Consider the following 15,985-nt stretch of genomic DNA (forward strand, 5'->3'; position numbering starts at 1 on the left):
GTCCAATGAACTTATTTCTTTAGTTATCAGGTAAGCTGAGAACAGTTTGCAAACTGAATTGCATGTTTAAAACCATTTATAGAAAGATGATGAGAAGAATGCTTGGTTCTGGAGATATAATTTGAGTTTAGGAATTTGACCAGAGAATTACTAAGAGAAACATGGGAAATTGCTGGTGATAAAATCTCAGATTCCTGAATAAAAGTGTATTTGTGATATCACTCTCTCCCCTGTCCTTGAATTGTCATATGGATTCCCTGAGTAGGTGTGAGATCCTATAGGTTTTCTTCTTTAGTGGGGAACGTACCACTAAGTTATGTGTTTTCTCTGCTTGGCCCCAGAAAATTTGTAGAGTTTAATATCTCTGAAACTACAGACCCTCCATGAAGTTTGATTGAAATTGCCCAAAAAGATGAAAAGTTATTCTGGTGCTTAACTCACAGGCAAGCAGACCCATAATATAAGTACTTGTATATTCTCATAAACCCAATACATTTTAAGAAATCAGGTTAGGATGTCTTAGGAAAGATAAGTGTTGGTAACACCTTCAACCCACTAAGAAGTGAAAAAGAGTAATAGAAATACATCTCTTCATAAAATTACTGGCTGTTATAGTAATGGATCTACATTTGAGTGTCCTTCTCTTGGTAATGATATTGGCTGGTAACAAATACTGTTGTCACAGCAGCAAAATACTGCACCATGTGAAAGAGCCCATTTCTCTTGTAAGAAAACCCACTGTAGCACCAACATGAGTATACTTGTCTGGAAATAATGAAGGAATACTTATGGTTTTGAGGTTCTCCAAGAACAGCAAGGAAAGACACTTCGTACCTTTCTGTACAGTTTGGCATTGACCTGTAAATAAAGAGAAAAATCATTACAGGGTGGGTATCCATGGTTCCTCCTTTTTGTTAGGAATTATCTGATCTGGTATCTGCTGCAGCTCAGACTGAGCCATACCAGCCATACCAGGAACAAGAATATATTCCCAGCAGGCACATATTACAGAATCACAAAATAGGCTGAGTTGAGAAATCCCATTCCCTCTCATCCACACACAGTAGGTGCCTAGGAAATTTCACTAATCAAAACCTAGATATTATTTAATCTGGTTAGTCTAAAAGTCCGTATGAGTCCTTCTGTACATATCAGTGTTTTATCAATCCCCTCTAAAAGATCTTTTTGTCCTATATAATGCTGTGGATACCTTTCCTGTAAAGCAATTTGGTATATATGAGGAGGCTTTACTCCTTCCTCATCCTACTTCATTGTATCTCTAGCAGTTGTGCTTTATCACACTATTAATAATATCTTAAAGCTAATTATTTCCCTCCCCAACTACTCTCACAGGAAAACTTTTCCAAAAGACCACTCTCCTAATGGCTAGAAATTGCCTTTTAATTTCCTGTTTTAAAGTATTTGTGGCCAGTTTACATCCATTGTTGTTGTGCCAGTATTGTCCTTTAGCTTAAGTAGCTCCCTGCATTCCCTGGTGCATTCCTTCACACTGTGTTTACAAAGAGCCAACAGATCTCTGCTTTCTGTTTACTAGGTCAAATAAATGACGCTCTCTTGATTTTGAAAGAACATGGTTTGATTACCCAGGAAATGTTTCTTTTGTTCCTGTAGCCAATAATTCTACATTGTCGTTCTCCAATACTGGCAACTAAAGAAACATATTTCTGCCAAGGTATTGAAGTTGGTTTCACCAGTGCCTCATAGGAGCTAAATCACTCTGTGCAAACCTGAACACCACCAGGCTTGTGGTGTACTGGCGATCTCTTCTGTTGCTATTTCTTCTTGTTCTCACTGGGGGGACAGGGATCCCAGCTTCTTGCTCAGTAAATTGAGCATTTATCCTCACAAGACCAAATTCATTATGTTATCCTTTTTTCCAGCTAAAGAGTTTAAACTTCTACTCCTGGCATATTTGTTTAAGCATAATCATCTGCATATGTGTTGCTAATGAGTTGCTAATTCTTTAGCCAAAATAAAGTCATTGTAATGAGAACCAAATTAACCCTGGGATTTTATCTTGGAGGGAGACATTTAATTGGAAATCAGTCTGGTTCTATATTATGGATTGTAATTGAGCCACATTACCTCATAAAATAAATGAGGCATCAGAACTAGCAGAACCAGCCCATCCCAACACCAAAAAGTTCTGTTAAGCAGCAAGCTAGAAAAAATTATATCCATACAAATGCCTTTCCCTGCTCAGTACATTATGATAATTGCATTAAATAATACCTGGTTCATCAACAGTAATGAATCCATTATAGGATTTCAGTGTTTCCCCTAGCTAGGCACAATCCCCTCTGTGAGTTTGTTATTAAGGTCAAGGCATTTCTAAAAAAGCTTCATCTCAGCCAGATACTGCATGCAGTGCTACATCTGGGGATAATCAAGCAATAGCATTTTGTACAATGCCAGCTGGGAGAGAGAAAGAAATGATCTCTTGTTAGTAACAGCTCCAGCAATTAATCCTGCTGATAAAATTGGATGTTACTACCCCTTGAATCTGGATAGTCTTATATACTAACATCATCACACCCACATTTGAGAGACCTTGGACATAAGTCTGGAGTCAGCCAAACATTCCTTACAGAGGGGAAAATGTAGTGTGGAGAGGACTGCCTTGAGTTTAGCCACGTACCAATGAGGAGAGTGACTCTATCTCTGTTTATCACCAGGGTCATTAGCAATGAATCCTCTTTGTTACCTTGAAAGGTGGATGAGAAATATTTGACACCTTTTTTTCCCTCTCCTGAGCAGAAAATTAATGTATTGTAGCTATTATTTTAGACTAGAGGGTTGTATGTGCTGGGCACAGTTCTTTGTGGGGTATTTGGGGAGTATGAATAGCCTTTCTACAACTGCTCACATTTCCTCAAAGAGGCATTTCACCCTCTGCTGGCTCCAGGACCAAGCTACAAATGTCCTTTTAGTTTTTGTCTCTGACATGCAATGATCAGATAATGAAACTGAGGCACACACAATCTCCCCAAACACTTTTTCTGTGGAGGAGTGCTATTAGCCATCAGTCAGTTTGAGATGTGGCACAGGCCTGCTCTCAATGGCATCTCAGAATTCTGCTAATTCAGCTGGAGCAAAAAGGCATTCTGGCAACGCGCTGGAACAAGCAGAGGCAACTAAAGGGAAAATGCAGGAGGCGGGGTCTGGACGTGGTGCTGCCTCTCCCGGCTCCAGCTCCCCGAGCAGCAGCAGACTTGCTGCCTTTAGCAGGTGCCTCTTTCTGCCCAGCTGGCCAGAAGGAGAGGCATCAGGAAGCAATGGATAGCTGATGGAAGAGATGTGAAATTCCACTTATATGCTGTCCTGGGGTTCACCTGAGGACTGGCTCCTTTTGTGAGCAGGAGGAGATGTGAGCACAGGAAAGACAGCTCTAGTTTCAGGCTGTGTTACATGTCATCCACACTTCGCTATTTTTTCCATATCATTATAGTGAGAGGAAATCTATTAATGAACATGGCCAGTGCTCATTAAACAAAGATGCTGACTGAAGAGGATAAATCTATTTTTTAGATGTCATACCAAATCCATATAAATCTTTTTCATTGCAACTGAAATTATTCATGTCAGTATGTAATAAGCAGAGGTAATTCTGCAACACCTCTGCTCAGTGGGTAAAGCTTTTCCACTACTTGTGATCCAGGATGCCCCTTACAAACTCAAAGCTAACACGACTCACTCACTAATTAGCAAAAGCAGCTCCCTGCTGCTGGGTCCTAAACCTGGATCTAAACCTAAATCTAGATCTAAGCTAAAATTAGATTTAAATCTCACACTATTGCAGCATACCGTGGCATTTTCTCTCTGTCTCTCCTTACTAGAGATATCCATGCACCTTCTTCTGGCCACCTCTCCCCATCATGCAAGCTGCTGTATGACCCATTAATCAGCCACAGCTCTGTCTTGCAAACACCCAGGACTGAAACAGCTTGAGATTTCAGGTTATTGGGAGTATACATAAAGTCAAGAGAGAAAAGCTCTGGTTTATACAAAACCTTGCTTTATAGCCAGCCTTAAATGTGTATATGAGCTGATGTGGTGTTTTGACTTTCCCAATGTTTCCTAACACCAATACTTCCATATGTTTTGGAGGGTGCAGCTCTGCAGGGGCCAAGGATAATTCTGCAGGATGTGTGCTTACATAAATAAGTGTGGATACACGTAGCTGGGCCAGAGCCTGCCTGCTTGCCTGCCTGGAGAGCCAGCAGCAGGAAGCTCTCCAAGGCCAGCTCCCAGGCTGCAGCTGTATGGTCTGCTCCTGCAACCTTGCACCCACGGGCTTGGGTCTCTGCACATAGAGATCACCAGAAAATCCCCATCCATGCTCATGACAGCTTGTTTCTCTAAGCCTGGCAATGCCAGAAGAGTTCAGCCACTCCCTCATTTTCATAAAAGAATTTACAGGGGCTGATATACAAAGACTTTCTCAGGTCTCCCAAATCACTTGGCAGGCTTCAATTGCTGCTTCTTCTGTGCTTGAAAGAATCTAAAATGTTTCAATTTTTTGGTGTAAAAGTTTCTCTGGGCTCAAAGGAAGACAGTGTCACCTCCTCTCAAAGTCCCATCCATCGACAGGTTGGTACAGAGGGACCCTTTTCTTCCTGACCCAGAACAGCCTTTTCCATTTTTTATGTTTAGTTTTGTACCCTAACTATTCCACCAGAGCTACAAAAGTCCTTTCAGTAGCACAGCTTCTATTCAAGATTATGGATAAAATAACTTATTGAAGAGGAGAAAAGCCATTTCAAGCTTTCTGAGCTCTCTCTATAAAATACGCTTCTGGTTTTAATTTGCAAAGGCAAGCTTGAAAATCTACAATGCAGCACATACATATTTTACTGCCAAGCTTACATTTTTTCCCCTTGATGATTCAGCACCAAAGGAAGCAAGCTGCTGTGATTAACCCTAACCCAGACAACAGAGCTCAACAGCTACTTCTAGTACCATGGGCTGGCCAGTTGCCTTTTCAAGAGGAAAGCCAACAGGAGACTCATGCGATTGATGATCTGGAGTAAGCCCAAGGGCAAGTTTTAAATCTGAAATATCTAAGTCATTCAGTGAGGCAGATTGGTAGGGGATGTGCTGGTCAGTACAGATCAAAATAGATCAGATAATTTATATTGTAAAGACCAGCATACTCCCTCCCAGCTTTCTGGGCTTCTTACAAAACTTTCTTAAACTAGAAGAAGATATGTATTCATCTTACTCTATTTATAAGCAAAGCCTCCACTTCTCCAAACAAAGCATTTTAGTTCCTTATCACATTACTATTATTTTCCTGGCTGTTTCTCAGGGTTCATCAAGTCAGTCTTTCAGTGATATTCTGCTTTTGTCAATAAAGAGACAAAACTTAGTAGCAAGGTACAAACACTGGAAAAGCACTTTCAAGTGGCAAAGCATAACCTTTCAGAGCAGCTCCTAGCTACAGCAAAAGCACAAGGGCAGGACAAGATCCATTCTATAACACTAAAATGGATCAGAATCATCAGGAGGAGGCTGTGGGAGGAGTGGAGATATAAGGGGACTGACTAGTGGCAGAGTAATGAGAGAGCTGAGCAGCTCGGGCAGGGGGAGAATGGCTGAGCAGAAAGCCCAGAAGAGAAGACAGCCACACACCCAAGGCATACATGCAGGGGCAGAAGTGGAGAAGATTCCCAGACAGAGAAGAAATTCCAGGAAAACTGGAGGAGAGAGGAGTGCTTGCAAAAAGCAGCCACGTGGTTAACTCCATTTTCTGGATACATCAAATGTTTTGTGAGAAGAGGACTGAATAGAAGTTATTAACCCTCCAGTAACTGCAGTAACTGCCTGGGGGAGGGATGCGCTTGAAGCAGGCAGAAGCAGTGCCCTGCAGCCCTCCTTTAACCCTGCTCCCTCACTTGAAGAAGCCTGAAAGCACCTGAAAGAGATTAATGCCTCCTCTGCCTTTATTTTGCAGAGCAAGATCACAGCAGGAAGACACAAGCCAGTGTTCATTGCCAATCACCCTTCTTTCTAACCCATCTGCTGCCTGGCATTCGGTTAAACATCCATTTTTATTGAATTACTGAAGGAGTTCCCACAGCAATGACACTGCAATCAGCTCTTTCGGGATTCTTCCTCTCTCAGGACTGCCCTGGAGCCAGTGAGAAGGTGCTGAAGCTTTTCCATGGGTGATGTAAGGTCACATCCTGCAGATCACAGGTCAAAATCTGTGCAGATGCACACCAAGACCTGTCACATGGCAAGGGCACAAAGACAGCCTTCGTGGGCACCAGTAATCCTCCCTTGTTTCTAGTTGTTCAGATGCAACTTAAACATGTCTGCAGTTGTAGGTGGTGCCTAAAAGAACTGATGAAGAATATTTCTATCTGTCTGTCCCCACCACTGCATTGGTGCCTCTGGTGACTCTGGTGTCACCTCAGCTGTGTCTCTGGCTGGTAAGTGCTGCTCCAAGGAGTCCTTCAGGAGTTGAAAATCCTGACTATAAATGTAATTCCCTAAACAAAACCTACAAAATGCCTTTTTGTGGCCTCAGTTGAGATCTTTTCCAAGTTGCAAGGGAAAAATTACCCACTGGGAGAACAAAATGCAACAAAGATGATGACAAAAAAGTGGGCCAGGAGTTGCCAGATTGGCTGAAGGCTTAGTGAGTTTTACACGTGACAGGGTTGCTGCTGAACAAGCATTTCCTGTACACTAGGGTGATCTGGAGACATATGGAGCACTCTCAGGGTCTGGTCAGTGAAGGAAGAAGAAATAAGCTCAGATCTGGGGGATGATGGCATTAAAAACAGCTGGGGTAAGAAGGTGGAATAGGTCAGGAAATCTCTACAACTATCATCTAAAGGATCAATTGTTTTGCCAGATTGCCTGGTGAAGGATGATTATACTTATTAACCAGGTAATTGATCTGTGATGCCCCCATAGCTTTACTTTGTGACCATGCACTCTTTACAGTTCAGTTCCCATGGTTTAAGGATGTAGTACTCTCCAAGTGCTTTGGCCAATAACCTACCACAATTAGAAGCTTTCCTTTAAGCAATCCCAAGTCTGTTGAATGCCGTGGGACAGAAGATTATATCTGAAAATTTGAGTATTTTATCTTTTCTGCCACAATTTTTCCAAAACATCTGCCAAAACATCATCCCATCCTCTTTAAACAATGTGTCCATCCCCCTAGATCAACTCTGTCTTTTCTTTAGTTTAGAAGTATGAGGACTATTACAATTAAAAACACATCTGATTCTTCTGTAAGTAGAGTTTTAACCAAATATGGTATCTTTTATGTTATAAAAGATTGACAGTTAATTTAACAAGCTTGACTTAAATCTGTGCCTTAATCTCATATTGTCTCCTAGATAAATGTATCCTATTATAACCCTAAAAATTGGATGTCAATTATATCACTGGAGTTGCAAGAGTATAAATTAAGGGATTAGTTACAAAAGTATAAATTAAGGGATTGAAATTTCAGTTTTATTTCCGAAGTGGACAAAGTAACCCCAAGTCCTAAATTCCACTGATCTGTGACATCTGCATCCAACTGGGAGGATGTCCAAACAAGATTCAGCAGTCATAAAAACCCTGGGTCATAAAAGCCCAGCAAAGACCCCAAGACATGGACCACCAGCCTCAAACACCATGCTCACAACATGATAGGTGACTTCTGCATGGTACCTCCATGCTCAGCCGTGCATCAGGCAATTAACACATGACATTTATCCAGCATTTGGCCCAGACTTCAGAAGGGGCTGGCTCTCACATGGCATCAGCAGCCCAAAGGGGACCATGGTAGCTGTGAGCCAGCCAGCATCCTCAAACACTGTGACTCTGTGAAGGGAGAGGTAGTGTCTAGAAATGTTATAGGGGATCAACCATTAGTGTTATTAAGTCTTGCTAAAAGCCTAGCTGTGACTAAGAGCAGTGGGATTTTGTTCAAGTTTTGACTATGTGTGCACACCCCCACACTTTAAAGATGTCTGTACACGTATTCTGAAGAAAAACTTTGCCTTCAGATTAAAATTGTGTATAAACCATTTCAGCAGTATAAGGAGATACCTGTGTATTTTATTTTCAATATAAACTTTTCCCTCATAAGTGTCTGTTTCTGATCCCATTTGCCATGTTAAAAGGAGCTGAAGGCCAGTGTTGCTAAAATAATAATTGTGTAGAAATCCTAGAGCCACTGGCAGGAATTCAGCAGAGCTCACATGATTCAGTGATGACAACTGGCTTCACAAAGAGCAGGAATTTCTCATCTTGTGAGTGAGCATGATGTAGATGCTAGTTGTGCATTTTTTTGTTTTGACACAACTTGGACACATCCATCTCAAGTTCAGCCAGTGAGATTCCTGCAGCCTGGGCTTTCCCACACGTGGCAGCACAGTCCTGTGGCCACGCTCCATGTCAGCACCTGCCAGTGCCAGCCACAGCAGGATGAGGGACCAGCCCACTGGGGCAGGGAGAAGACCCCAGCCAGGTCACTGAGTGCAATCATAGGAGCACAGGAGCAGCAGCAGCAGCTCTGCCTCTGTGTGTGCACAGGTTTCACCAGCATGAGAAACATCCACCAGGAAACCAGCATGAGAAACATCCACAGCAGATAAAACAAATTTGCTCAGGTCCCATGGAGCCAGGGCCAGTGTGAAGGTCATAGGAGGAAATAACTTTTCCCTTTTTTGCCTTTTACTTTTGCAAAAACTGTGCCACGTTGTGGAGTTTGAAGCTGTGAAGAAGGGAAAAGTATAACATCTCTATGTGAACATGCTTTTTCTGTCAGTCTTACTCAATGTTGTAGCTCAGAGAGGAGCCTGTCCCACAAAATCTGTTCTGGGCTCCAGAATAAATACTGTAATTGTCCCTTGCCTGCTGCCCTGGTGGTTTCCCACTCCTCTTCTCTCTTCCTTGTACCTCCCTACTCCCTCTCATCTCCACTGGCTAAGGTCAGAGATCCTCAGGATGGGACAATGTCTGTCTCAGGAGAAAGCCAAAATGATGAAAACAACAAGGTGCTTGGAAGAGGAGGTGACCCACAAGTGACAGGTGTGCCAACCAGCACTCTGGCTGCTCTCCTGCCTCCACAGCTTCAGGTTAAACAGCTCCACTCCTCAGGACTCCTGCCTGGAGATTAGGAGGCTCAGGAGAACCTTCTCCTTCTCTCCAGCTGCCTGGAGAGTGGCGTGGGGGGACCTCCTCCCAGGTAACAAGTAAAAGGACAGGAGGAAACACCCTCAGGTTGGTCTAGGGGAGGTTTAGGTTGGATATTAGGGAAGATTTCTTCACAGAAAGGTTGTCAGTCTTTGGAACAGGCTGCCCAGGGAACAGGTTGAGTCAGCATCCCTGGAAGGATTTAAAAGATGTGTAGATGTGCTGCCTAGGGCCCTGCTTTGCTGCTGAACCCGGCGGTGCTGGGTTCATGGCTGAACTCGAAGATCATAGCGGTGGTTTCCAGCCGCAGCAATTCCATGGCTCTGCCATCTGCCAGGCTGCGCCCGGACCGTCCTTCAAGCGCTGGGGTAGGGATCCGGAGGGCGGCAGAAGGCTCGGGCAGCCCCGCTGGCTCTCAGGCGGGTAGGTCGGTGTCTCCCCGCAGCCGTGCGGACGAGCCCAGGAGCCACACGGTGGCACCACAGCCGGCGGCGCGGCCCGGCCGGGCGCAGGGCCGCAGGCCGGAGCCGCCCGCGGCCAGGGCGGGCCTGGGGCGGCCGCTCCCCGCGCAGCCTGGGAGAGCCGGGGGTGTGCAGCCCCACTGCAACACCCGCGTACCCCTGACCCGGAGTCCCCCAGAAAAGCGCTCCCCGAATACAAGTAACAGGAAAGGAAAGGCTTCGTTGCTTTCAGCATCACTATTGATGAAGGTTTTTTCGCTGTTATGCCCCATTCTGGAAGTGTTCAAGGCCAGGCTGGATGGGGGCTGGAGCAACCTGATCTATTGGAAGGTGCCCCTGTTCAAGGCAGGGGGGTTGGAACGAGATGACCTTTAAGGTCCCATCCAGCCTAAACCATTTTATGCTTCTATAATGCAGCCTTAGCCTGACCCTGGTGGCATCACAATTGTAGAGCTGTCCCCAGCTGCAAGGAAAGTCACCTATTTGAAGACATATCGCTTCAGTCTGCCTCTGTGGGTTTTTAGTTTTGTTGTCAATATTCATAAAGCACTTCATTTAACCAGTTACCACTGGACTACATCAGTCAGTAGCAGAGATGCCCAACTTGGATAAAGAGGAACATGTTTTATTAGCTCCCTCTGAAAAAGTTTGGCCATCTCTCAGAGGAAATGTGCTAAACTGTACTTTTCTCACCCAAACTATAGGCTAAGAGGCCAGTTAAACCCATAAGGGTCTGACAATGGGACCTCGTAGCATCTTATCACTGAGAGAGACAGAGCTTACTGACTGCCCAGGGGTACAGGACACGGCTAGGGAGAAGGCATCTGCCCTGTCTCAGTGCCATGGCTCCCAGCTGCTGCCCAAAAAGCTCACCACATAGTGTGTGATGCCTGTGACATATTCTGGAGCTGGATGACAATAATCATTTCCTTATTTTTCTTAACAGAAAAGCACAAAGCTTTTTCAAAGGATCTTGGTATTGTAAATCATGTTTCATTTTGGCTTCTTATGGAAAAAAAAAAAAGAAAAAAAAAGCAAAATGAGTCACTGCAGAACAAATACCACCAGGAAGCCTGCAGAAAGCAGCTCCAGCCTTGCTGGGAATCAAACAGTTGTACTGGTTCCTGCTGTTCTTTCCTGCAAGAGCAGCCTCAGGCTGGTCTCCTCTTACAGGGCACTACAGGTCTGGCCACTGGAATGCAGCAAAACCTACACAATGGATCCCAAAAAAGGAGAGAAAATCCCACTGCTACAGCTGAAGATACAGCCTGTACCCTGAATGCTGAGAGGGGACCCCTGCAAGGTCCATTTGTGAACAAGTGCATCACTGCAGGCCCCTTTCTTTTTGTGTGGCCTGACATGATCTTATCCCCCCCTTTAGAAAAGAAAGACCCTGGAGAAACCTGTCAGGTCTCTCAATGTCCATGCTGCTGCTTTATTGTCTGACCCAACAGCCCTCCAGTGTGCAGTGTGTCCCCTACGTGGCACACAATGTGGTGCCATTGACAGCTCCCTTTCCCTGCCTCTAGCCATCCCTCTAGCAGCATATTCAGCTGCCTTTTTGCAAGCCCTGCCCTAAAGGCGCCACAGCTGCCAACACACACAAAACACTCTCAGAGTCACCCCTCAATGATCCATACATTTGTGGTTGCTAGGATTAATATCCCATGGCAAGACTGATCAGCTGGAACTGGAACAGAATCATACCTCACAGAGAAAGGTCATGCTGCAAACCACACAGCCTCTTCCTGTAACTGGCTGTAAATAGTCTACAACTCTTCTCTTTGTGCAGATTTATCCAAAAATAAAATCCCTTTAGGCTGTGGTAGACCTCACTTTGATGTTCATGGGAGCAGCACTCTCAAATTATATGCAGTACATGGCACATGAGCAGTTCAATGCCAGTGACAGCCTATGGCTTATATTTAAGCACTGAAATCTAGTTGAATTTCCTTGGGTTGCATTAAGGTCATTTTCAGGTTAACTTATCTCTTCCTGTAATCCTATAAAATAAATATTTTTCTGACTCATTTTAAGTTTAGAGTCTCTGAAAATAGTTTTCCTGGAATAGACCTTGTCACTACACTAAAATTCATGTCTCCACTGTCCTCACATAATTAAGCACACTTGATTAAAAAAATGTATTTTAAAAGGCACTGTTAATATATTTTATTTGCCAAGTTGCTACTGAATCAAAACTTTAAATTAATTTAGCAGCATGTTCCTGTTTAACCTTTATTCCAAAAGATAAATCTGCTTTTCCAGCCTATCAACTCAAACAAATTCCATATTGCTTATAGCAAGCTAAAACACACCCTACAGCTGTCAGATCCTAATAAATCTCATACTTTGGACTTGAAATAAATGACCTAAAGCTAAATGTAAGGAAAATCTTTTTTTCTTAAGCAGAAAAGCATACAGAAGGTCAAAAGGTCACCTTCTTGCAATCTGACTACCACATTCCTCGAAGGCAAGGCCAGAGATGAGGTGAACCTTCTACATTCCCCATAAGAGTGAGGGGGGTCCTTACAACTGGCAACTCCACAGATTGACAGAAAGACACCTCTGCAACAGCCTTAAAGACAGTGATGAGGAATCTTTATGCTCCCTTATATCACAGCCTTGTTCTTCTGTTGCACAGCCACACACCTCCCACCTTCCCATCCATGCTTCCCAAGCACAGCCCCAGTTTCACCACCAGCAGTATGCAGATTTCCAAAGAGCTGATCCTCCTCATCTCTAGGGGAGAGTGACAGCTCCAGTCTCCCTCTCCTTTGAGCTGGAACTCTTTACTTATCTCCAGGAGAAGGAAGAAGAGAAGGAGGACTTTTGGGGTGGTTAGCCTTACCTAGGGTCTCCTGGCCGGTTTCACAGCGGGGTGCTGGTTTGGTGGCCCTGAGCAGCCCACCGAGGAGGAGCAGGAGCCTCAGGACCATGCTGGAGCCCCTTGCACAGGCAGCACAGTGATGTGGCACTCACTGCCTGATGGAGTGACTCCTCTCCTGAGCCTCAGCGCGGCTCTGGCTCTCCGAGCTGCAGAGGAAATCAGTGCACTGCAAGGGCATGCCCACGTCTCACTGTGTGTGCAGTCCAGGCGTCAGATTTCAGCTGCATTTGGGCTTGGAAAGCAAGAGGCTTTGAGACAGAGAGGGAGGAGGAAGGAGCTCCCCCTCCCCTCTCCCTCCAGACCGTCTCCCTCTTGCAGCCTGGTTTACAATTTCATAAACAGTTTGAGCAGAGGGGGTCCCTGCAGGGTTGTGCCCCACTGCGGGTCCCTTTGGTCTTCATGCAGCACTCCTCTTAAGGGACGAGGGACATTCATGAAAGTGTGTCTCCCTGAAGGCAACAGAACTGTCTGGAGAGAGCAGAGGGAAGAGACAGAGAAAAGCAAACAACTTAAAGCAACTTTCCTCTCAAACTGTGGTATTTCATCACATACTTAACTGCAAGTTTAGAACATAACATGACAGTGAAAGGACTCTGAGCTGCATCCTTTCCAGCACAGACAATGGGAACACACAGAATAGCCACCAGGATCCCCCTCTGCATGCTCCTCCTGGGAATTTTACTTAAGATAAGATCAAGTTGTCTGGAGGGATTCCAGTATTTTCTGTCTATTCTTAAAAAAGAATAATTTCACAAATGTGTAGATAAGACTCCAGAACAGTGTTATAAGATTTAAAATCGATAGTAAATCTACATTAATGTGGTATTAAATTGATCTTTTAATTTTCTTGTTTGGTTGATTTTGGTGGGGGTTATTTTCAGTGTATTTTAGAGAAATACGTATTGTATGTTTTTTTATTTCTGTGCAACAGGTATGGTGGAGAAGCATACCTTAATTAAGATGGAAATTCCTAATGTCTTACTTACAAATCAGAAAACATCCAATATCACAGAAAAAAAGGGAATTTTTCCTCAAAAATCTAGACCTAAACAGACCAAAGAATCCTATATTTTTCAGGCAGTGCATGTTCCTTTGAGAACAGATACCTGCTTACACACGAGAGCAGAGAATCTATCCTTGCAGGCAGAGCATGCTGCTCAGTATCTGAGATCAGTAGGGAGTTATGGTGCTGTATGGTAATGTATTCAAATGAACCCCCCATAGGGAAACCACTAAAGAGGCTGACAGGGCAGGAGAATGCTGTGTGTGTCTCAAAAGGTAATTGATGTCTCATCTCATTTGAAAGAGATGCATTGAGATGCCCAGCAGTCAAGTATGTCCTCTGCTTCCAGGCTCTGCAAGGCAGGTTGGCGTTTTGTCTCCAGGATTTCCTTCTAGATCTGAAGACTGCAGAGTCTGCCCTGTCTAAGCTGACTAAACAGTACCAAAGCATACCAGAGTTCAAAGAAAAATCTTCCAAGGACAAGAATACTATTTACCTGCCTTATTTTTTTGTCTTGATCACACAACAGTATGGCTGGACCCTCAAGAAAAAAAAAGTAACAGCACAGCACTGGAAGTGTGGTCTCAAAGGGAAGGAATATTTCACCTTCTGCCTAACTCCCCAACAATTGGCTGCTCTGAACACCAATCTGCCACACTTGTACCTGCTGTGCTCAGGTACAGCTGAGGGTGTGCCCACGTCTGAGGCTTGCTGTGTGCCCAGCTTGTGCATTTTGTATTCAAGGGAAAAAAGAAGCTGCTCAGAGCTAAACAAAGTGATGTGGCTCAATTTTTTACAACAACAAAAGGCAAAAAGGGTTATATCTACAAACATAAGCCAACCCTCAGCCCTTGGAAATGCTTGTGCCTTTACTGCAGTTTTCTGCAGACCTTGAGGGAGTGGGGGGAGATTCTGTCACATACATCTCAATGCTTGTGGCGGTGAACTCTGCTGCAGAACTAATCCTGTACTATCTATAGTCCTGTCAGCTTTTCATTTCTTTTTTGTTGGCATGTTTTTCTGCCTGTATTTTCTCTGTTTCCTACCCTCTGGCCTAGGCAGTATGTCCTTGTGAGTGATTTCTCACCTCCACTGCACTTCAGTCACCATTGCCAATGGTGATGCCACATACTTTGGGACTATGTGTTTTAAAATGTGGTCAGTGTTATTGGATATTAGAAGTGAATTCAAACCAAGTAAAACTTATGATGGGAAGGAGTAAAGGGAAGAACCAATGTGGATCAGAGAGGCCAAGAGCAGGAAAATCAAAGAAGATTAAAAGGAATGGCTGCATGCAGGTAAGCTGTGGGGCTGTACACTTGTCTGACTGAGTCATGTTCCTGATCACTGACGTCCAATCTATCTTCATATTCAGTCCTTAACTTTTGTTTTTCTCCTACTATGCAATCTCTCTCTCTGACCTAGGTATGCAAGCTGAATGATCAAAATGCCAGCAGCCTGAGAGACTGAGGTGTAAACTGCAAGGTCTAGGTGTCAGCCTCTGGAGAGACCTGGATGTGTTTATATTTCCCAAGTGAACACAATCCTGTGTCCATGTGTGTGCAGGTGTAGTTTGCTAGCAAACTTCAGTCTGGATTAGCAGGCAAGTAGGAGAGGACTTACCTGAAAAGACTCGAGGTGTGGATCAGTGGCTGGGTAAAGGGCCCAGGGTGCAGACATGACCTGAGAGCTTGTGCTGATGTTTGAGGAGTCTGTGTGAACATACCTGTGAACCTAGAGTGGGAGCATTTGTGTTTTCACCAGTGAGCCTCCAAACTGAACAGCCATAGAAGGACAGCAGGACTGGGTTCTGTGCACTTCTGTGAGTGCTGGTGGCAAACCAGCTTGTCTGGAATCATGTGTGTGTGCATGCCACCGTGGGGCTCACCCTCATTTCTGTCTGAACTTGCACATGTCCTCATTGTCTGGATGATACCACAAACATCACATCCTTCACAAGCTCCACTGCATCAACTAAATAAAGCTGTCAGTAGCTGGTGAGCTCCAAGCTTCTTTGTTCCTCAGCTTTCACAGACTATTTACATTCAATCAGGATGTCTACTTGATACCAGGATAAAATATTTAGAGCATAAGTAGGATAGATGGGAGCCTAAGAATGACATTCAGGTAATTAAGAACAAAAGTAAATTTATCACTTTGTCACCACCATCTATATTTTTTTTCCCATGATTTCATGCCCTAAGGAACAGAAAACAGAAGGTCTGGAAGGGTCATTTAACTTTTAGCTTAGATTGCCTGTTCTTTTCTTCCTTTCCAAGGGATTTGATCCCAGGCTTTGCAGTGTGTCTTTCTGTGAAGGTTTGGCATGTTTGTCACCTCTGGGTTCCCCTGTAGAGCTGCACCTTTCTGAGGGGCACAGTAGTTCAGATACTGCTCTTACCACTTATACACCATTTCCAGCCATCCAGCATTTCTAACTTGTCTGTTTTTTTCAGCCCATTATAAGGA

At 44.2% G+C, this 15,985-nt stretch overlaps 1 protein-coding gene across 1 annotated transcript in view; it reads right to left on the reverse strand.

Moving 5' to 3' along the window:
- CPZ (carboxypeptidase Z) overlaps nucleotides 1–13,114 on the reverse strand; it is a 33,867-nt gene extending 20,753 nt beyond the window's left edge. The window contains exons 1-2 of the mRNA XM_068188580.1: nucleotides 12,475–13,114; nucleotides 835–858 (exon numbers count right to left, since the gene is read on the reverse strand). Of these exons, the coding sequence (XP_068044681.1) occupies nucleotides 835–858; nucleotides 12,475–12,562 (112 nt within the window). The 5' untranslated portion in view covers nucleotides 12,563–13,114. The remainder of the gene's footprint in view (nucleotides 1–834; nucleotides 859–12,474) is intronic.
- Nucleotides 13,115–15,985: the final 2,871 nt, after the last annotated feature.

Source organism: Anomalospiza imberbis, chromosome 4 (assembly GCF_031753505.1).
Source record: "Anomalospiza imberbis isolate Cuckoo-Finch-1a 21T00152 chromosome 4, ASM3175350v1, whole genome shotgun sequence".
NCBI classification, from domain to species: domain Eukaryota; kingdom Metazoa; phylum Chordata; class Aves; order Passeriformes; family Viduidae; genus Anomalospiza; species Anomalospiza imberbis.